General features: G+C 42.4%; 1 protein-coding gene across 5 annotated transcripts in view; it reads right to left on the reverse strand.

Moving 5' to 3' along the window:
* KIAA1549L (KIAA1549 like) overlaps positions 1-23,754 on the reverse strand; it is a 135,829-nt gene that overhangs the window by 32,562 nt on the left and 79,513 nt on the right. For 4 of the 5 annotated variants that reach the window (XM_071455237.1, XM_071455234.1, XM_071455232.1 and 1 more), the window contains exons 11-15: positions 23,150-23,313; positions 17,220-17,410; positions 13,392-13,528; positions 4,198-4,376; positions 2,051-2,268 (exon numbers count right to left, since the gene is read on the reverse strand). In XM_071455237.1, coding sequence (XP_071311338.1) covers positions 2,051-2,268; positions 4,198-4,376; positions 13,392-13,528; positions 17,220-17,410; positions 23,150-23,313 — 889 coding nt within the window. The remainder of the gene's footprint in view (positions 1-2,050; positions 2,269-4,197; positions 4,377-13,391; positions 13,529-17,219; positions 17,411-23,149; positions 23,314-23,754) is intronic. The other variant, XM_071455233.1, reaches the window with a different exon arrangement.

Below are 23,754 nucleotides of genomic sequence, written 5' to 3' on the forward strand. Positions count from 1 at the left end.
CAACAACCAAACCCCACACTACCTTGTGGTATTTTTCAAGGTTTTCCTCCAGCAGTGTAATATTTTAGCCATCTTATTTTTGTTAGAAAACTGAGGAAAATAATTTTCATACCAAATTCAGTTCCAAGTCTTAGTGTGGAAATTTTAGCACAGAATTCAGAACTGGTTTGTTTGTAAACATCTGCAGCATCTGTAACGTTCATTAAGTGTTCTATGTCTTCACAGAAAGTGCATCAGAAGTGATTCTCTCTCCTCATGTGGGGATACAGTCATATATTTAACAAGTCCAGCAGCCAGTTTCATGGTGCAGCTGGAATCATTGGAATCATTCCTCTACAGGAGTTTACCCCCTCTCAGCAGTTTCTGTCATTCCAGGGATCCCTGGCTGAAATAGACTGTGGCAAATTTACACAACACACAGGAAAAAATGTATGGGATCTTCCCACACACTGGCACGTGAACAAACATCAGTGTATTTAACAAAAAGCACGTGGCTGTGTTAAAGCTTCACCTTAAAGTTTTAAACACTTCCTGGGAGCCATGTGACACATAATTAGCATCCAAATTAATGCCTCAATCAGTCACAGCTACACCAATGTGTTGAGGGAACTTTCCAGCTCCCTGGACTAAACGCATTCTTCAATACAGGTTCCCAGTGCTCTGTCTGTACCTCCTGGACAGAGTGTGCAGAGCAGGGCTCCCATGTAAGGACAAGCTCCATTTTTTACCCTCTCAGTGCACAATAAATTGGAAAACTGCACAAGGAATGGTGCCCCAGGACATCCAATATAACATACAGCTGAGTCAGCCTTTTCTCCTCAGTGACCTCTGCAGCCCTGGCAAACAGCTCTTCCAGGGCAGTATCCCTCAGCCACTGAACTCTAGACCTACAGAAACACATCTGATCTCAGCTTTTGCCCATAATCTGAGGCAACAGTGGTTTTGTAATTCCCTTTACAGTCTTTTTCATGCCTGTGCCTCGAGGGTAATTGTTGCAGCTGCACTATGTGCAATGCCTGTGTCACCAGTAATGCTCTGATTGCAGTCCATTCATGCTCATAGGAAAATTCTGGTCTGAGCTTTCCAGGAGATGGGATGCAAGATTGCACCTCCAGGTGTGAGGGCCATTTCTAGGGGAAAGGTGCTTCAGTATCCCTTTTTCTCTCATGGATCAACTGATGTTAGTCCCTGATTACAGAAAGAGCCAGAGCCCTCCTGTGCAAGGTGTAATGGCAAACACACTTTCTTACCATCCCTCACACCTTCAGAACTTAAAAGGAAGAGGAATCTGCACACTGTGCCATTCCTGGGGTAGGACTGGTGTGATCTCCTCTTTCCAACGTGCCAGTTTGTTTTTCAGAGAGCACCAGCAACAGAGCACCCACCCACGGCAGCGGCTCAGGCACAATCAGCACCTGCACTCCCCCCTCATTTCTAAAATGGGCTTTTGAATGCTACTGCTATGCCATCCTCAGGAGACAGTCAAGTGTTAATCAAACATTGGCAATGTTATACAACATGCCAGCTTCACGTGACAGATGAGCAAATTATGAATTTCTCTGTTAAAGGCACAGGAAGATCACCAATAACAGGCACACAGATACTATCACTGCAGGACTTACAGGGACAATGCACTGGTTCGGCTATCTCAGGCCCTCTGCAATAGTTATATTCAGATTAAAGTAGTGACAAAATAGTAACACCACTGCATTTTGAAAAAGAACCAATTCAGATGCTAGCTTCCTGCCTAAAGTCTGCTCTGAGTACCACCAATAACATTACTACCACTTTTTCTGTTTACCTTTGAGAATGACTCACAAGAACTTGCAACAGTCCCTTACCTTATTTTTTCTCTTTCCATTTGTTTGTTTTTATCCACACTGCAGTTTTACCAGAGAACATGTTTTCCATGGGCTGTATGAATTTTCTTCATAAGCAGAAGGGGCCAGTGACCAGATACAACAAACACCTGGCTCATTAAAATGGCCCCCCTGACTCCCAGGACATCAACTCTCCTCCCAAATAAAGAACTGCAAATAAAAAGTCTCACCTGTTCTTAGGCTCAGCAAATGGAGACGAGACATCTGCATCTGGATCTAAAATGTGGTCAAGTTCTTTCTGGTTTTTCTCATACATCCTTTTTCTGTCTGTCAGCGCCTTGCTATTATCAACCTGTGGGAAATCATAGTACCCTTTCCTCTTGGCTTTCAGGCGCAGCTTGTTGCGGTAGTGCTCTATATCAGACTTCTGCTTCAAAGCCTTGTTCACCTAAAAGGCAAGAAGATGTTTCAGGGGCTGCTGGTGGGCTGGCTACCTCCAAAGGATCTCGTCAGCGCGTGTTTGATGCGCCGCGTGTGTCATCCCTCTGTAGCACACCGTGCCATCTGCAAGCAGCGAGGAACTGCAAGTGAACAGAGTCGCTGCATTTTTATGGCTTGGCAGATGGTTAAATAATTTTAGCCTAAAAAAACTGTGTACCATTACAACAGTGACTCAGAGACACCCACTGAGGAAAAACACGAGTGGTGTCAGCCAACCGCCGTGACCCAGCGCTGCACATGCTTCGGGGCACAGCTCACCTGTGAAAACGCTGCTGGGGTACAGAGACATCCCCCGTGACTACACAAAACCTGAAATAAGTCACCACTGATGGCTGGGGAAGGACTCCAGTGAAATGTCATCAAATGTCTATTTTGTTTATACGCTTTCTGACAGGCTCCTGCGTGGTGGTGTTCGCAGGGGTCTTAGGATGAGGGAAGAGACGAGAATGTTGACTCCATGTTTCAGAAGGCTTGATTTATTATTTTATTATATATATTATATTGAAACTATACTAAAAGAATAGAAGAAAGGATTTTATTAGAAGGCTAGCTAAGAATAGAAAAGGAATGATAACAAAGGCTTGTGATTGACTGAGACAGTCCAGACAGCTGGACTGTGATTGGCCATTAATTAGAAATTACTAACATAAACCAATAACAGATCCACCTGTTGTATTCCACAGCAGCAGATAATTATTGCTTACATTTTGTTCTTGAGGCTTCTCAGCTTCTTAAGAGAAAAAATCCTCAAGAAAAGATTTTTCATAAAACATGTCTGTGACACTCCTGTCAGAGAGGAACCTTTAAAAAAGGGGTGTTTGGTCCATCCTGGTACAGTTTAGTCCCATGGTTTCTCTTAAGTATCAAAAAAACTTCCCTCCTGCTTCAAACTGCAAGTTGCTTGGAAATCAGGGATTTACTTCATCTTCCAGAGTCAAATTCCACAGTCTCCTCAAACTACAGGAAGTGTGTGTGTAAAGGGGCACACAGCACCAGCAGTGTCATCCTGCTGCCTTACAGAAAAGAGATGCTGAATGCTAAATAAGCCTTTCTCCAAGTTTGGAAGCCACATGGCACATCAGGACTTAAAATGCAAGTATGAAATAGAGCACAACAGGCTGCAATAATCCAGGCCCACATGGGACCTCTGTCTTTTACAGTGTCTCTGGCAGCAGCCCTTCCTGCTGCTTTTAAACTGTTTTTAGCTGTTTAAATGACTGTTGCAATGCGACTTTGTAAACAAGGCACCTCTGTGGCTTGTTCCCATCATGTTCAACAACTTCATAAAAGCCTCAGTCCTTTGTAAATGGACTGGTCTTGATTAAATCTACATCAAAACATGAGTATAAGTATTGCAGTCAAAGCATGTTTTTGGCCAGCATCTGGAGCAGACATTTGTGCCATCCCATTTTTTTCCTTCAAACAACTGCACCCTCTGTGCACAGGCTGGAGTGCAGAGCAAGGAGGGTCTCACTGCCCCCCTTCTCACTCTGATTGAGATGTAGTACTCAGTACAGAAAGATCAGCCTGGCACCCGGATGATCTATGCATATTTTCATACCCAGCTACAGAATTCACATAGGAAAAGATGTTATTCTGCTGCCTTCATTACTCATGTTTTTAAATAGGAGAGAGGGACACTGGGAGGGTAGGAATATAGAAAATCACCTCTTCCAAGGTCGCAGGCATTCACAGGTGCATTGTGAAAGAACAGATCTTAAATTCTCAGGTCTGTGCACTCACAGTGCTAATGGAACTTAATGTAGCGTAAAGGTGAGAAGCTCCTAGCAGCCCTCAACTCTAACAGGCTTAAGATCCTTCCACTTGTGGCTGTAGCCAAGGAAACACCTGGAGACACTTCTCAGGCAGTCCTTACCTCCCCATTGGTGATGGCAGACTCCTGGCTCCTCTCTGAAGCAGCATGGACAGCAGGGAGGGCCACGGGTTTGATGGCGATGAGCTGCACCGAGCCCGAGGAGGTGTCGAAGGGGTCCACGGCAGATTTGGCAACATTATCAAAGAGAATCCCTCCTTCCTCTTCATCACTCACGGCCACTAGAGCACATCAAACTCACTCAGCACAAAGGCACAGACATTTCTGCTGCCTGCTCGAGGGGAAATTCAGCAAGCACACGCTTTGGATTAATGATGTGCTCAGTGCACTCAAGGTGCAGGCCTGGGAGACCTTTACACCAGGGAAAAGCATCCCATTAGAGCACAGGAAATATTATGGATTCAAAGGATTGTCTGTCCCTTCCCCAAAGAAAGTTTCAATCCATGCTAATAAGATGGGAAAAAGGAGAAGAACAACACAGGAAATGGTATGAAAATGACAGTGAAAGTTAAGGTAGATGTTTTTCTAGGTTTCACATGGAAACATACACACACAGGTGCCCACGTGCCAAGGCATCAGTAGCTACACCTGATCAAACCCAAGAGTGCAGCTTTGTTTCTGTCTTATGCTGCAAGAGCAAGGGCATACTCAAAATTTGCTAAAATAAATAGGTTTCTACTTCAAAACTTATTAATGCTAAAACCACTATTTATTAAAATAAAAGCATTTTCTGCTGTGTGTTAAAAATGTTTAAGAAACTGATGGTATCTAATCTTATGTTAATTTTTTGCTTTGCAAGCAGTACCTCAGGTCTCTGTGAAGTTAAACTGTTACAATTTCTTAAGAACCAGAAAAAGGTTTCTGTAAGTCTTTAAAATTAAATGGCATGGCAAAGCATCTTTAGTTTTAGATTTCCATATAAATTAATAACTCTCCCACATGCGATTGGGCCCTTTCTCCTCCAAATTTTCTTTGCAAACCTGCATCACTTTGTCAGCTGTTGAATCTGAAAAATCTTACCCACATTTTGAAATAAAAGAATGACAGTAAAGCATAAGCACAAATTCTACAAAGAGATCCTTGCAAACATTTTTGAATAATTATGCTATTAGAGGGAAGAATGCTTCCTCCATCTCCTAGCTGACAGGAGCAGAGATCCTCTGCTAAAGAACAAAGTGGTCTGCTCTAAATTTATTTCCTCTGAAAATAAACTCTAGTTTAATATTTAATCATGGCACGAATTACAATGGACTTGTATAAACTCAGCAGTTTAGACAGCCAATGATTTTGGTAAGAAAATATTTGACAGCAGTAACATAAAACATGAACCCACTGAGTAAGCTCATTATCTCTGTCTGTGCTCAGTGTGACTGCAGTTGGCACCACTTGAGCTTTTGAGCAATAGATGGGTTAAATCACTGTGTCATTAAATACTGTCCCTGCAGCTCCACAGAAGTGTCCAAACACCATCGAGGCTTCAGAGGGTCTTGAATGGCCCTGTCCCTCCTGGGGTTGCTCAAACACTCCAGATGTGTGTGCCCTGTCCCTGGGGTTGCTCAAACATTCCAGATGTGTGTGCCCTGTCCCTGGGGTTGCTCAAACACTCCAGATGTGTGTGCTCAGTGGAATGAGCAGCTCACAAGCCCAGCTCAGGGACAGTGACCCAGACTGCCAGGGACCACCAGGACACCACAGCAGCAGGAGCAGGGAATGAGGGGATCCTCTCCTGGCACTGACCACATGTTACACATTACAGTGACTATAAAGGTGAAGCATGGGTGCTCTTCCCTGGGGGCATTTTGAAACCTGGTAGCCACAGAGAGCTCAGCTACCTGCAGATGCATGGGGTGTCCCCTCAGGCCTCGTTTCAGGAGCAGAAACCAAGAGTTTTTCTTAATGAAAGAGAATTCCTCTAGGACTCATTAAAGGAAAGGAAAATTAAGGGTTTTCTGAAAAGAATCAGAAACTACAGATGACAGCTAATTCTGGTGGGGAGCACTCTCAGTATCAGCTCTCTCAAAGGTAAGCACAACTCCTGCACCTACTGCAGTTCTACTGGCATGGAAATGAAAGCCAAATGGGGCTAGAAACTGGAATTTTATTCCACCCTACCTTAGCATTTGCTTGTTTATAGTGTAAAAGTATTTTCAGGTTTTTCTCCACTGCCCCTTTTTCATTGGTAGGTGATAAAGATAGCCTGTGATCTGCTGCCACTGGCACTCTGCTATAGCAGGGCAGGGAACTGTAGCAAGCACTGGGAAATTCATCCTTTACTCCTATCCATCCTCCCAAAGGAATTTACAGCAACCATTTATGACATGACTGAACCATAACAACCTCCAAACTTTGAAAAACAAACCAAAGGAAGTCCAGAGAAATGTTGGGGAAGTCCTGGAGTGTTTGGTTTTGCTGTGTATCCCTGCCCTGGGCCAGTCCATCCATGGGTGAGCAAGTGGCCAGCACGGGAAACTTCAGGAAACTGCCCACACATTCTTTATAGTCACTCACAATAATCACCCTTGCTTGTTATAGCTGGCAACATGGTTTAAGAGTGATCTTTTAAATTTCTGTTTCCAAACAGATGCATTCCAGCACTACTGTGGAGTTCTACTCCCGCCTGCACTGTGTGAGCACGGAGACTCAGAAGCTCAGCAGCAGAAAAGGGCAAAACCCAACTTAATCACTACTTAACAGCACTTTCCAACCTCTGAAATACCTCGTGCCAGACATCTCATCCACTGAGATGGAATTACTCCTCCTAATCTTTCTGTGGCTGCAGCACATGATGAAAGCACATGCTACTCAGAGCAATCATTGATACAGGTCAAGTGCCAGGTGCAGTGAGGAGCAGGGTGGCACTGGGTCCCTGAGTGTGGGGTTGTGAGGTCCCCAGGACAAGGTGAGAGATGAGAATTTGACTCCATGCTCTCAGAAGGCTGATTTATTATTTTATGATATGATATTATATTTTAAAAAATGCTATACTAAAACTGTACCAAAGAAAGAGAAAGGATACATCAGAAGGCTAGAAAAGAATGATGATGAAAGCTCGTGATTGCCTCCTCAGAGTCCAACACAGCTGGCTGTGATTGGCCATTAATTAAAAACAACTCACATGTTTGGCTAAACAATCTCCAGACCACATTCCAGGGCAGCAAACCATGGAGAAGCTGAAACTTCTCATCATCCCAGGAGAAGAAATCCTAGTGAAGGGATTTTTCAGAAAATATCATGGTGACACCTGAGGAGCAGCAGCATCCCTGAAGCTCTGTCTCCACACCTCTGCAGCCATCAGAACACGAGGTCTGCCCCAGGGGTGCTGTCCTCCCGTTTCCAGGCAGCTCTGAGCTATTCCAGCCAGCAGTGCCAGCAGGTGGTGCTGCCCACTCGTGACCAGCTGGTCCCATGGAAAAGGGGCTCTGGGACTGCAGCTCTGAGCAGTTAAAAAACAATTAGGCAGGTGAAGTATTCTGGTTTTATCTAGTTAATAATTTAGAGTTAAAAAAAAAAAAGTTATGCTTTTGTCAGCCAAAGATTTCAGTCTCCTCTCTCCCTCTACCTTATCTTTCCTCCCCTCTCCCTCATCAAAATATGCTGGAATGCAGAAAAAAAAAGGACTGAAATACTTGCACTTCAACAAAATAAATAAAAATAAGGACATTTAAATTGCCTGTGAATCAGGTAACCTTCCAGCCAAACACATGAAACAAAGGTTTGTGCTGTCCTGCTCAGAAAGATTTTGGAAACCCTCAGAAAAAGAATGACATCAATAGAGAAAAACACATAAAGCCATGACTTGGGTAACACCTGCAAGAAGATGGACATGCTCTGCCTTTTCTTACATCACTCAATGAAGCACTTTTGAAGATTTATTTTAGTTGAAAGGAAGGAAAACCATACCTACCTACAGTAGAAGGAAAACCTAACCATACCTACAGTATATACCTGCAGTTTGACAAAGAGCAGGCAGTGTCACCTATCTAAAAAAGCTCCCTAGGAAAAAGCCCAGGTATCAGTATTTCAAACAGAAATGCTGACTCCTGAATATGATTTAATAATGGGGAACTAGTTTTCATTTTAGAGAAAATCTCTATATAAAGGAAAAAAAAAATAGACTTTTTTCTATATCATCCAAGTTATTCCATTGGTCAGATGAATATCTCCAGAAAGATACAAAGAGAAGCTTAAGCAATTTAAAAAAATCTGTTTCTGAAGGAGTTTATAGGCCTATAAGTAAAATACAACTTTGCCAACATTAGCATCTGAACCTATATGGACAGAAATACCCATCTGTAAGATATTGCAGTGTAACAGAAAACACACTTATGTACACACACACCCTTCCACAATTACACCCAGCTCTGAGACACTGCAATGCTAAACCTCCCAGAAACAGCACAAATATTGTATTTTCAGAAGCAGACAGCTTACAGACTAATGGAAGCAGCTCATGATTCCTCCTGGACAGTATTTCCTTGGGTGTAAATTCTGCTAAATGCTTGGTGATGTGCCTGAAGTGTTGCAGTTGTGGCTTTGCCTGAAGCAGGAGGCACCTGAGCAGGTCATTGGAGATCTCCAAAGTGGTATTTGCAGGTTTCCAATGAAACTGTGTACACAGGGTGAGTATTTGTCCCTTAGCTGCTTATTTGGTTCCCTTTTTGTGAAGGTTTACTGTTCTTATAAGCAGGGATCTCTCTCTCTCTTTGGTTATGTCTTCTCCAACCACATCTGCCCCATCTTTCTAAACATCAAAGTCTTTCCAAAAAAGACCACATATTTCATAATGCTTCCAGTGAATCCATCAGCCCCTTTTCTTGGCTGACACTTCTGTAATAAGTAGGTACATTCACTAATTAAAAGAAAATTATTTAACTGACAAGGATGGTGAACACACAAAGACAGGGAAGACATGAGAGCCTACAACAGAAGCTTCTTCAAGGAAATGGTGCTGCAGAAGTTTTAAAAACCTTTGCAAAAATAATTTTCTGTTTGCACAATAAAACTGTACATTTGTCTTCTTCAGTGCTGACATATAAGTGAAAAATCCCAGTCATCCAGACTGCCAGTGGGCCTGATGGCATGAGCATCTACATGCTCTTTACACTGCTGCTTGGATGAAAACTCCTGTCAGACTCCATTAGTGGCAGAGCCAAAGTCATCTAGAGGGGAAAGCAAACGTGAATGAAGAAATATTTAACTGTGTGACCACTTGCAGATCCCAGATCCCTCAGAGATCTGCTGCCACAGGCACCTTAGCAACACAGCATGCAGTATTTTCTTGCCATGAAAACAGCAACCAAATAGGGTCAAAAAAAAAAAAAAAAAAAGAAATTACATTGAGTAAGTCTGAAGAAAAAAAAGGGTTCACAGTCACCAGCAGGATGCTAGCAGGGTCACAGTGCTCTCACTATTTAAAGCAAATAAACAACAAAACCAAGGGCAGTGGAAGAAATGGAAATGGTAAGGGGAAGAATTAGTCTGTGTCACACAAGCTGAAATCTTGGGAGAAAAGGGAATCAATGTGTAAAGCTTCTGGGAGGTTCAATAGCAGCTGGTGCCAACACACAGGATTACAGCTGAACAGGTGGATTTTGTTTATTCTTTGAGGTTTTTACCCCCCTCTAGTTAAATGTAGTAAATTACTCCAAAAAGCCTAGGAGGTGTCATGAGGAGGTGAAGAGTAGGATGAAATCCCCAATTAAAACCCATCTGGGGGCAAATGAAAATAATGCTTTAGGATGAGGGAATGGAGGATGAAAAGAGTAGGTTCCTTTCTCCACACCACAAATTCTTCCCAGCACTCTGATTTCTCAGCCTTTCAAAGACACAGGCATCATGAAGAGGAATCCAAATCTGCACAGCTGCTCCAAGGCAGGGCTCCTTTCTGACTGGATCCAGCGATCTGTCCCAGTTGGCCATGACCCTCTGGAAGCAGCCCCTTCCATTCTGATTTGTACTTCACTCAGCACAAAAAAGGCAGAAGAAGGGTGGTGGGTGTTTGTTGGGATCCACCAGCTCCCCCAGCTAACTCTGTGTCCAAGCTGCCACCAGACAACATTGCTGTTGCCATATTTCCCTTTATTTTGAATCACCATAGACAACTGCTCAGAAATTCAGAAAAACAGACTCTGATGCTGAGCTGCCACATCAGACAGAGTGAAAACTAGTGGCCCACACTTCTGTAGAATAAAGGAGGCAATGTATCATAGCTTGGCTGAGTTACATCCAAAAAGCCCTTTGATTTTAGCTAAACCAATAACACAATTTTTTTCCCCCTGCTACTTTGCTCCTATAGACAGCTCTTGCCTTGACAAAAGGAATTATAGTCTTGGAGACTGATATTTTAAAAAGGATTGAGGCCCTTGACTGAATGACTTCTGAAATGTTCTGTTTTCAAAGACATTGTCCAAATGATTGGGAAATGAGAAATTGGTCCAGCTGAGGAAGGTTTCTTACACAAAGAAGTTTGACTCTTGAGGAATGCTGCTTGTACATCTCCACCTGTGGTGGTGATGTTTAAGTATAAACCTGAGCTCAACTACACAAGTTCTTAACTCAACTTCACAAGTTCCCCACAAGCTGGGGAGTCACATGCTTCATTAAGAACTGATAGCAAATCAAAACTTTTGGTTTTCTCTAAAAAAGAAACAAACACTCACACTCTTCCAAAGGTGTTAATGGGAAGGTTGCAAGATCAAGCACTTAAAGGTTGAAAAACAACCTACATCAATTTCATTGGCTTCATTTGGTGAGGAGCTGCTGAAAGGAAAGGTTGCAAGGTGGGCTGCTTTAGCTCTCTAGGTCTGAGTGGGTTCAGCCATTTGCTTCTCCCTGAATGATGTTTGGCCTGATAAATGATGGGCAGAACTGCTAATATCCTGTTCTTCTCTTCCTCATTCTCTCACAAACCCACCTCAGAAACTGCCAGTACCTCTGTTGGCTATTCATCTGTATTACAGTCCTCTAACATACATAACTAGGCACTTAAAAAAAAATGCTTGGATTTTTTTTAATTACCTAAAGTAAATGAATGTAGAACTCATTAACTTTAAGAAAGAAAACTTCCTATTAATATAATAATTAGTGTTATTCAAGAAAAAAACATGGCATTATCTTACAAAATCTTATCACTGCTTGATTCAAGTAGTTATTTTGTGTTTTCTGTAGAAATAATGCTCAGCTGAAGAGTTCTCCTGATCCTCCAAAGCATCAAGTCCTGAAGCAAAGCCTGTCAGTCCGTGCTGGTTTCACATTGTTCACTCACAGCCCTGACACACTCCATGTGTAGTCAATTTTGATACAAGCCATATAGAATTTAAATACTGAGGTAACATCCAGTGCTGTCATTCCTCCCTGCAACTAAATGTCAGCAAGAAATAGAATCTAAAATTGGTCTGTAACTATGGCAACTAATGAGCCATTCTGACTTGGAGTCCCCAAATCCAACATGTGACCATCAAGGGATTCATTCCAGTTTGAAGATGCTGCTTCTCAGAGAAGAAAATCTGCTGCTGCTTGTGCCAACATTTGTGTGAGAGCCACCAGCCAGGCTGGAGAGCTGGAGCAGGCTCAGGCAAACAACTGGGAGAAAAGCAGCTTCTTTCTGAAACTGGAAGGAAGAACAGACACCACCTTCTGTGGATGCTAAACACTCTGGGTCAAGGAAAAACCCCACAGAAAGCACAAACTGTCCAAGCTGACAATGATGTTCATAATCACAGCACAGGGGAACCAAGGGCAGGCTCTGTGATGAGAACTAATGGGTGCCTTGAGGCTTTGGATTTTAATTTCAATTTCAATAGGCATTTGGGATCACACAACTCCAAACTAAATGCCATTAATTCTGACAAGGGGAGGTCATTTCATCTGCCATGACCACATCCTCCTTCTCAGAAGCTGTTCTGAAAGAGTTGTTTAAGGAAGCTCTCCTAAACATACATTAAAAGATATGCCTATAGCTAAAAAGTTCTCTCTTTACCAGGGAGCAAGGTATTTATTCCCTTTCATATCTCTGCCCGGTGACCCTTTTTAGTGCCCTGGGAGTCAAGTGAAGAGAGTTCTACCAGAAGGAGCTGAAGTCTCTACCAGGAGGGCAGATGAGGTGTCTCATGCACAGGTTTCTCCTAAATTTTAAGGAAATTAAGATTTAAAATCTTAAGGGATCACTATTTCCTTCCATTACATTCAGAGGTTTATTTAGGTAGCGTGTGTATGTTCTAGAAATGCACTACAGCCCAGATCAGAAGAAAGTATGTTAGGTGCTGGTCAATTCTTAAAAACAAACAAACAAACAAAACTGAGTTCTTACCAATTTTCTTTGAAGATGTAAAACCTAACAAAACACAAAATACCTTCACTAAAATATTTTGTCTACCCATGTAAACAGCACTTAGCATTGGTTTGAATATTGGCTTTCCTGGGTGGGTAAGAAAAAAAACATCATAAATTACAGCTTTTAACTGTGGAAAACACAAATGTTGTTGTCTTGTAAAATGAGCTACATTTCATACAGTGACAAAATAATTAACCCCTTTGAAATTTAGAATCTGTTAGCCAGTTTTCTATTCATAAGGAAAACATAGCTATGGGAATAAAGCTATAACTCAAGAAAAATAAGCAAAGAGAAGAAAAGCAAGAAAGAAATGGGATTGGGTACTTCTCTCATTCATCATGGATCATCACTGATCCATCTTGAGGCACAAGGTCACCACCATCAACTAAGGTCTTGTAAGAAACATCCAGTGTGACATCCCAGGTGCATTCAGGAAAAGCTGACAGTAAATGTTAATGACAAACAGGTGTGCCATGGATGTGAGGAAAGCCAAAGCACCGGATGTTTCACACTTTCTCAAATTAATTTTTATCTAATTAATTCATCAGATCTGGGCCAGCTTAGCAGCAGTAGCAGAGAAAATTAATATCTTAGGGAACTACAAAACAAAAAAAAAAAAAAAAAACAAACTGTAAACCCTACTAGGAAGCATCATGTCTTCATTAGCTTACTGGTATTCCAAGAATAAAAAAAAGGGGGGAAAACCAAAAAAGCTAGAAAACTTGCAAAGAGCAAGCACCACGATGTTTCATGGGATCTGGAGAAACAGTTAAAGCAGTAAAGGGAAAGGAGAAAACCCAACAAATGAGCCACACACAGAATGCCCAGGGACTGCTGAGGGTACAAGAAACTGGTTTCAAGTGGTGCCTGCGTGGGTGTGGCAGAGGGAGTGAGCACAACGAACCCTTCTCACCGTTCCTTTTCCTCCCCTCGTCTTTTGCCGCTTTCTGTGGTGCCATCACTTTCTGCAGGGAGCTCCGGCCGGAGCTGGGCTTTCCCGACCCATTGCTGAGGATGGAGCCGTTCTGGCTCGGGGAGCGGCTGCAAGTAACCATAGCAACAAGGCAGGACGTGAGTTCTCCCTCCTCAACCTCGTTTCAAGGTTATTTCATTCGCGCGGTTTGCATCACTGAGTTTTCAGCTCTGATTTGGTACCAAAAGGAGACAGAATAGAAACAGCACGCAGCAACACGGTAAAGGTAGGGGTGAGCACGACTTTCCCAATTAGTTCAGGGCTGATGGGCATCTTGGTGGCTTGGAATGCAACTGCTCCTCGTGCATAAGCCCCACAATGATAAAAGCGGCACCACCGAGGACAAAAAGTCCCGTTGTCAATTCAGGGTCGTTAACCCAGACAAAATAAAGTAGACCTTTGTTTTAGGATGCATGGCTAAATCGATTCCTTTATTATTCAGCCTGCATTTACAGTCAGCTGTTGTCAGCCACAATGCAAAGTACACTCACTCACTTTGCACATATGCACACACAATGTGATAAGAAATTACTCCTTTTCTCCTTTTGGCACATACACTGGTTTAACCAGCACCCTCATTGGCTGAAACCCCTAAGAAAATGCTTGTTTTAATCAGCAATTGCACATCCTTGTCCTGAAACTGCTCCCTGCCCAGGATGAGGAGGGAGGGCAGGGCAGAACCGCTGTGCATTCAGTCCCAGTGAGGAGCAGAGACAGAAATGAGCAGCAGCCTCTGGGCTGTGCTGGGAGTGAGCTCCCATCACAGCTCCTCTGCTTTTTGGGGTGGACAAGTCACTCAAATCCTAACGCACAAGTTGGCAAAAGCAGGCCACCAGTAGATAAAAGCACATTTGGTGCTGGTCAGCACCCAGACACAGTCACTTTGGTTTTCACGTGTGCAACTGCCACAAAGGGAATGAAAACTCTCCACAGGACCTGTGTAGTTGTTCACAAATCTATCTGCAATCTACCGCTGAGTTGTCATGGGCAGTGACAGGGTGATGTAAAGAGGTTACTTAGAGGAAAAAAATGGGCCTAGGCACAGAGGCTTCCATTTACAGAGGAAAAAAAATCAAATCAAATTCTATTGCTGTCACAACGGTTTTATAACCAGAAAATGGTACTAAAACAAAACAAATGTCAAAACCATCCTGTAAATCATTGCCAATACTGTATCATCAGCTTGAAACATTCATTTACCTCCAGGTCTGGCCACCCTGCCCGGTGTAAGTAGAAAGCACTTACTGTGGTCAGAAGAGCAAGGGACAAATATGAGAAAAGCAATTCTTGGGGATTCCCTTTTGAAGATAGCCTAAGTGGAAATATGTATAATTTGAGACAGGCTTTTTCCAGCTACAGGACTCTAGGAGAATTCAGCATGCAACCCCACTCAGTCCAGCCTGAGGGTTTCCTTTGGGAATTCTATTGAAAATAAATATTCTTGAGAAGCAGGATTCCTCCCTATACACCTGTCTGTCACTGCTAAATGGATAATCCCAGCCCAGTAAAAAAGATCCATCCAGGGACAGACCAACACCTGCAGAAAATCTGCTCAACTTGGGAACACATAAAAGAAGTGAGCATGGATAGCTTGCACAATGATTTCTGTGGTGACACTAATCCAAATATTCATCCTTTTTAAGTGGTCCTCATATTATTAACTGAGAAGTTTCTGTCAGTGGTGATAGCAGAGATACTTTGATCAGTTACCAGCCACTTCATGGCTGTCCGGTTTGAATTGACCTTTCCAGGCTGTAAAGTACCCTGAATGAAAGAGCAAATACATAAAGGGCAAGAAATATTTCTTCATCTTCAACAACCATTAAATTCCATTTCCAGACACAGCTCCTGGGAATCAAAAATACTGAAATTCTACATGTTCTTACTTACTCAAGTAATCACCCTGAAGGAGGGAAAACTAACTCTTAGTTATTTGCTTAGAAGGGCACCAAGGTTCAGCACATTTTATAATGAGAATAAGTTTCTTGGATCAAGTTTGCTTATCAGCATTTGTTTAAAATGGTGCAGATTAAGTGGGGGATTTCTGCACTCACTCAAAGGACTGAGTGAAGTGTTTAATCACTTTGGTTAGAGGATTAATTAATAGGGCTAGTTTACTTTTTTTGTGTGTGTGTATTTACACATGGCTTTGGAGAGGCTTCAAAACATTTTAAAGTACAATTCCTGCAAAGACTTGACCTGCCCAGCACCAGCAACCACTGTGGGTGTCACGGTCATCTTCCAGTTGTCATTTCTTCAAAGGATGGAAGGCTTTGAAAAGGACAGGTGCTGTTTGGTCCACATAGACCTAACCTTCATATTGCAATAACTTGGAGCCTGAACAACACCTCACTGGCATTAAATGACAGAACAACAGTTTACATCCAATTGCAGCTGGCTCGCTCCTCTCTGCTGGTACACCCTACAGACAGCCCTTCTCACAATTCCAGTGATTTACTGCACAAAGGAACAAGATAAACCAGGATCCTTCTGTCTGTTTTTCTGCAGGGAAACCTCAGCCGATGACCACTGGGGATCATCTACCCACCCCTGCTATCCTCCAGCCCCACACCATGCTGGCTGAAACCTTCCCCTTTCAGCATGTTCCTGTCACAGTGTGCAGCAACACTGCACTGAGTATTCCAAGCTTTCATACTATTCCAAAGGGGGAAATATTGGCCAAGATGAGGTGACTCAGCTAGGAAGGCTTGGTTTTCTCTAGAATTTCTCTGCATTAGTCACTTGCTTTTCTTGTATTTTATCAAATCCCTTCAAGAGGCCAGGCCCGTGGAATGCCTGTGAGCCACACAACAACAGTTACCTCTATTCAGGCTGTTTGCCTAACAGGTTTGTTTTCCTCTCTTCCCTTCAGTATCCATCCTCAGCTCCACTCTCATTTAATGCCAAGGAGAGTGGATCAAGGAAAAACTGGCTTCAAAGCATGCAAAACAGCTGGGATAAAGGGATAATCTGTTTTCCTTGCCTGCAAGGACCAAGGCAAGGAATATTCAGCTATTCTGTTGATGGGTGAGGGCAGACATGAGGTAAAACTTCCTAACAGGAAAGGCAGGAGAGAACAGATTGCTGGAGGAGGTTGTGATCATCCCACCAGTGGAAGACTTTAAAATAAGGTAGATAAAGTTGAGTTAGGGGATGTTGGACCCTGCAGCAGAGAAGAAGAGCCATATAGCTCCCTGGGAATCTTGAATCCATGATCCTACAAGCCTAGAGACTTCATATGAAGAGAGTGCAAACCTGGGACACTTCACCCTAGACACTGACATTATCTAGGCTATTCTTACACTTCTGAAGTTTTGTCCTGCTGTAGATGTTTTGGATCTGGAGGTCTTCCATAATTTAGTGGGTGTTTGGGGTTTCCCCTTCTGCTGGTGAAGGCATTGGGTCCAATTTTGAAGTGGCAGAGCCTGCCAGTGGAGTGACAGCAATTTACAGTGGCTGAGGACCTGTCTCTTGGCTCCTTGAGAAATTACCAGTGCTCATGTTATATGTGTCATTTGGGCTCATCTCTGTGGAGCACCTACATGCACACAAAAGCCCTTTCACCTCCTCGGTAACAGTTCACTTGGTTTTATCTCAAATTTTACAGCAACCTTACACACCCAGCACAGAGCAGTGTCATGCCAAGGATGCGTCATGGAGAGGAGCCACCTGCCACACACAGTGCCAAACCTCTCAGCAACCAGCAGCACATATCCTATTTAACTCCTGTGTGGAAAGGCACCAGCTGCCAGCCCATACCTTTTCCTTGTTTCATTGGATTTGGCAGTTTTGATGGTGCTCCCATCCTGAGTCGTCTCCCTCTCCTGGGAGGCAGGAGCATCTCTGACTGGAAGTGGAAGGATGACAGTCTCCTGAGTCACAGGTAAAACCTCATCCTCTGCTCCCTGCTGGCCCAAGTGTTGCTTGGCATAGTCAAAGCCTTGTACTGGCTGCAAAAAAAAAACAGGGGAAATAAAAGAAATTTCCAGCATGTATTAGATTTAATGTAAATTTTTCAAATTCCATGTAAAATTTTTTACTACTCCTTAACTTTTTAAATTACATAAGTGACAGGTAAAAATACATAGATTACAATGTGAATACCCAACAGGAAACCAATTTTTTCATGAGATCTCCATTCCACACATTTTAAACATGAATAGTTAGTATAAAATTGACCTTGGCTAACCTTTCTTACCCTGCTTTAACACCCCCAGAAATTACTTTGACAGACAGTGGGAGAACGAGGCTGTGGAAATAAAAATTGGGAGTAAAAAAAATTAAACCTACAGAAAACTTTCTTTGACAAAACCCTTGTGCTTCCAAAGACGGTGGGAGTAATTTATTCTCAGTCAAGCCAAAGTAAAAAAGGCACACATCAGAAAGTTTCATGGGCAACATTTTCCAGAAAATAATCTTTTTCAGATCAGTGAAATTAGATTTCCCCTGGCTTGCCAGTTGCCTACTGGGAAGGATATTATTGACTTCACTTGTTTCTCTTGGGAAGTGGCATTTCACCAGAGCCTTGCAGCAAGGCAGTTCCTGCCCAGCAGAACTAACATATGCCTTCTGGGCAAAGCAGCCAGGGAAAGGTGGATTCTCTCAATGGAAAAATTAAACATTTAGACAAAACTTGACTTTCCAAACTTCATTTTCAGTTGGAAGGAAAAGAGAATGGGGAAAAAAAAGAAAAAAACCCCAACAACAACAACTAAACCAACCCGCATTATCTGTTGTGAAAATAAATATGAAAAATAAATCACTCAAAGAAATTCATGACCACCTCTAGAAAATGTGTTCTTATTACACTAATAAAAACTAACTTACCAAAAATGGGAAGGTTGGTCTTCCTGAATTAAAAAGAGTATTGACAAAATGCTAAGAAAGGACCACAAAACACTTCAAAGCTGAGAAAATTGAGGTTTTAAACCTCACACATACTTTGGAATTAGTTCATGACTGATTACTCCAGGTTCCTGTCATGTCATCATTGAATATTGTAGTTCCAAAAGAAAATCAGCATGAGAAAAAAATTGCTATTGGCACAGAAAAAGGACAAGCACTGAAAAGCATTTTCTCTTGTTGTGTCCTTACTAAATCTGGGCTGCAGCTCTAAATTCTGATACATTTTGCAGGTGATCTCAGTCTGAAAACAATGGGGCTGTTTTTCACTTTTCAAAACATCAAAAATGCTTTGTCTTTGTGTGGACCTGCATGGCATTCCCAAACTCCTGCTCAGACTGAGGGTAATGGTTCCTAATGTGTTCCCATCCTTCAGCATTCCTCTGATAAGAAGCTTCAGTGCATTAAGGAGCGGGCTAATGCTGATAAGGGAGAGCAGACAACTCCACAAATCACCCCCATGGAACTTGCAATATATCAGAGAAATGCTAATTCACCATCACCCCTCTATGGCAAGCAGGGTATCACAAAACAGCCACCAGCAAATGAAGGAAGGGAAGCAGAAGCTGTGTGAAGGACAGGTAGGAAGAAATTCTGCACAACATCCTACATAATAATAATATTGTTAATTAAAATATTGCTTTTCAACCTCATTATAAATATTAAGTGTCAGTTAAGACACCCCTAGATATTCTGAGAAAAAGGTAACAAGAGAAAAGAGGCGATTAAATCAGTTATTTGCTCCTCCATGCCTTTGAAAGAGTCAAATAATTTCAACTTCATCTCTTAGTAAAAAAAAACCAAAAAAAACCAAAAAAAAAAAAAACCAAAAAAAACCCACCTTTCCAAACAAAAAACAAACCAAACCAGAAACTGCAGGACATGAGAATTACTAAAGAATTCTGCAGTGTCCCAGCTCAGATCTGCCACAGGAAGAAAATGAAGGATTATTTTAATCATCAGAGTTCTACTTACCACCATGTCCAGTAACAAACTGCAATAAAAGGAGAGCTGAGAAAGTCATCCTCATCAGCAGACATATTGCATTAAATAAAATTTGTTCTTGGATCCCTGCTCTGTAAAAGCCCACAGGAGCAGATGGTTCTGCCACCCCTGGAGGGAACTGGCAAGGCTAAATCACGACCAGGCACAGCTGAAGCACTGCAAATGTAGATGTCCAATACATCCGAAGTACTGACAAGGACTGAAGGACTGAGATTCTAATATTGCTTTTGAAATAATAAATGGATAGACAGAGACCACTAGATTACACTGCCTGGCAAAGGGCAGACTGAATACAGTTGTTGCTGGGACTCTTTTTCCTTGTAATGATTGTGAAAAAGACACTAAAAAAATAAAAAACTTTAAAAAAAAGTCAAAAAAGGAAAGGAAAGGAGGAAGGAAGGAAGTGAGGGAGGGAGAGAAAGAGAGAGAAAGAAAGAGAGGGAGGAGGGAAGAAGGAAGAGAAAGAAGAAAGAGAGAAAGAAAAGAAAGAAATAAGAGAGAGGAAGGGGAGAGAGAAGAGAAGAGAAGAGAAGAGAAGAGAAGAGAAGAGAAGAGAAGAGAAGAGAAGAGAAAAGGAAAAGGAAAAGGAAAAGGAAAAGGAAAAGGAAAAGGAAAAGGAAAAGGAAAAGGAAAAGGAAAAGGAAAAGGAAAAGGAAAAGGAATCAGCCCCTCCCCTCTCTTGGTATACCGAGGTACAGTCTGACTGACTTTTTTTTCTGTGCCCTTTATCAAACTGATAAGGCTTGTTTTCCCACGGCATGCAGCACTTGCTTTTGCTTTTGGGTCTTAGACTACAGATCTTATCTCACTTTACCTGCAAACTTATTCTTTCATGGTCTAAAAAAAAAAAAAAATGAGGGGACAAATGAGATTCTAGACTTTAAAAAAGCATGCTGTGAATTAGAAAGCAAGGAAGGCAAAAGTTAACATTCATCAAAACCTCAAAGCAAAAACAGTTGCTTAAGATAAAAACAGCATTGAAATAAAAACATTAAAATAAAATCCCATCAGAATTTCACCAATTTGAATTTATATTTCTTTCATCTTACAGCTAGAGAGAAAATTGGAAAAAAATGCTATTTTTCAATCTTCCTTTTCCCTGCAACTGCATCCAGATGTCCCCAACTGCTGAGGCAATTCAGAACAGCACCACAATTCCCAGGAGAGCTCCTACAAACTACGCTGCGTACGAGAGGTCATTCTGCAAACTTCATTTATTTACCCTTCAGTCTGCCACAACACAGAAGTCACGCCTTCACTCCCAGGCTCCGGCAGCAGCCCCGCTGCTCTGCTCCTGATCCCCTCCCGCTGCCGCACACGGGTATTTGATGGGAAATGTGTCGTTACCCTGGGCGCTGTCCCGCCGCAGGATGCGGGGATGTGGCAGCTGCGCTCCGGCAGGACCCGCAGCCTCCATCCCTCCCTCCATCCCTCCCTCCCGCAGGACTGCAGCACCGAGCAGCTCTGCCCTGCCGGTCCCCTTGGAGCAGGGCTGCTGGAGCCAGCACACGCACCTGGCATCCCAGCAGGCAGGTGGCACATCGGATCCTCCTCTGCTCCCTACGCGGCTTGCTGGCTGCTCAAAAGGGGTCACAAAAGTGCTCCGGTGATTCTACAGCCGATCTCGGATGCACGGAGGCAAAATACCAAAACGGCTGCTTAAACTACAAATCACTCCACTGTGACTCCACTTCGAGCAGAGTCAGCATTAATCAGCAGTCTCGGGCACTTTCCTCAGCCATGAAATACAACAGACTCATTTTAAATGTGACACGGATATGTGCTCATTTGTACTCCCAAACTGCATGAAATATGGCAATTACAGTTCAAACAATTACCACTAGCCCTAACACTGGAATTAAAAATAAAACTCTTCTTTTCAAAATTACCTTCTTTCCTTATCTTCCCAAAATATGTTTCTTAGCCTTATTTTAATTAAAGATGCTGAAATCAGGAATGACCAAACCAGTCCATTCCCAGTCCCACTGCAGGATTTATCTTCCACAGTCCATATAGCTGCATGAACTCGAAACTAGACCTGGCAGAACCTTTCTGATGGAGCCATCATTGTGAAACTAAATGGAAAGCAATTTAGCTTTCATTTAGAAATGCACCACTTTTCAGATAATGAATTAAATTAAATTTTATGGAGTCTCAAAATAAACCGGAAAGGGGAAATGCACTCTGGAAGGGGACCTTCTGCATGCCAGCTGCAATGAGAACAAACCTGCAGGAAAAGCTGGAAAACAAACCTGCAGGAAAAAGGGCTGTGGTGTGGGTGCTGGGAGCTCAGCACCAATTGTTTCATTCCAGCAATTGCAGATCCAGCTCCCATCTGATGCATTGAAGGCTGATGCAAACGTAACCTGGCTGAACAGGCTTTAACCTGAGTGCGTATCTTACAGCCTGATTAAATCTGTTTTCTCAGGAACAGTAAAAATCCAATTTTGTATTTCTTTTTGGAATGAAAACAATGGATTAAAATATGAAAATACTTTCAAGTTTCTCCTGTGCTATAATTTCAACCAGCAGGAGGTTGTTTTGATTTTTTTTTACATAACAACTTTCTTCAGCTGGTAAGCATCCCATATTGATGGGCAGTTCAAAACAATGTACAAGGTTTAGCTCAATTTTTTTCCTTTAGCTGGGACCAAGATTACACATAAAAGCAATCAAATGGTGCATAGCATTGGCAACAACCCCTAATAAAGCATAATTTCCATTTTTAGGGGCTTCAATGGGGCGTCAAATAGCACTGCAGTGATATTAATTCCTGTCTGTGTTTGTGATATTGTATGTTGCACTTTTGCAGATCTAGTCTTAACACTGGATGGATAATAGTGGATAAATAGATGAGCACACTGGAACCAAAATGGAAATGTCTTTTCTGAATCATTTTTGATACAAATGTCTGGTTTCCAACTGGCACCAGCTGCACCCATCTGCAACAAACCTAAGATAAGGAGAAAAGAGCTGTCAAATGCCTCATGCCTTCCTTCAACTCTTCTTCCAATCTACATTTTTCAGCAGAAGCAACAGAGCTGAAATCTCAATAATCCTGCTGTCTGTAGCATTAAGAAACCAAAGAAAAAATTCATCATCTCAATCCCATGCCAGCAGAGAAGAGCAAAGCCAGCTAAAAGGGCAAAGGAACAGCCTGACTTACACACAGCCTCCATAGGCTAAAAACTCCTATCTTTGGGTGGACCTGATTCAATAGCAACATTGAGAGGGCGGACTTTTTCACTATGGAGATAAAACAGTATTGTGTGACTTTTTTTTTTTTCCTGTCAGAGGATCAAACTGGAAGTGCATTTGATTTGGGAAAAAAAATATTGTAATTGATATGGATTAGTAACTTCAAGAAAGTCATAATTGCTTGAACCTGACCAGCAATATGCATATATTATAAAGTCCAAAACACCTAAAAGAAAAATATCAGTAGGAGAAAAAAAAAAATCAAAGAATGTCTATTCTGGATTTTATGGAGTCCCAAAATAAACCGGAAAGGGGAAATGTACTCTGGAAGGGGACCTTCTAGCAATTTGGGAGGAGAACTTTGGTTAGGGCCAGGTCTGAACTGCTACCAAACTTCAGACATTTTCCCCCTTCAGCAGGCAGGAACAGGTCAGGTCACGGGGTTTGAGGTCCTACAGGAGATGTGCCAATCCAAGCTGTGAGTACCAATCCTTTCAGTTCCAGACATCCTTCAACTGCATCTATCCAAGAGCCACAACTTCAACAGGCAAATGGACCTTTGGATCTGGGGCTGGGTCACTGACCTTGGCTCTCTGAGGCAGGTTCATCATGGTGTCTGGTTTGAAGTCATTCTTGTTCTTCCTGCACAGCACCGTGGTGATGATGATGATGATGACGGTGACCACTGCGATGGGAGCCAGCACGGCTGCAATGATCCACAGGTTGTTTGGGGGGTTCTTCACCACAGCTGCAGAAAAAGGCAAACCAGCAGTGGTGAGCTTCACTGGGCAAGGCTCCTGCTGCTTCCAGCCTTCAATTGCCTCCATGTAGAAATTAGTATAAAAAGTATTGTTAAGTAATCTAGCTTTCTGTACAAGGGAATACCTCTTGTATTACTTTAGTAGGAATAAAAAGGGGAAAATCAGCAACACTTTTTGTTGAATTTGAATTTGATTTGATTTGTTGAATTCACAGACCCCTGGGCTCTCTTTTCTTAGTTTCATGTTACCTGGTTATATGCAAAAGCAGACATCCACTCCAAAGTCAAAAGAGATACCATATGAGATATCTCTCCAATGGTTCATTCACACAATAAACAAACAAATAAAAGGTGCAAATAATGCATCCTTAACTATTTTTCAAACACAAGCCCAGCTTAGAGCAAAGTAGCATATCATGTGTGTTAAAA

Source organism: Agelaius tricolor, unplaced genomic scaffold (genome assembly GCF_023055355.1).
Source record: "Agelaius tricolor isolate 1412-34295 unplaced genomic scaffold, bAgeTri1.0.p SCAF_46, whole genome shotgun sequence".
Lineage (NCBI taxonomy): Eukaryota > Metazoa > Chordata > Aves > Passeriformes > Icteridae > Agelaius > Agelaius tricolor.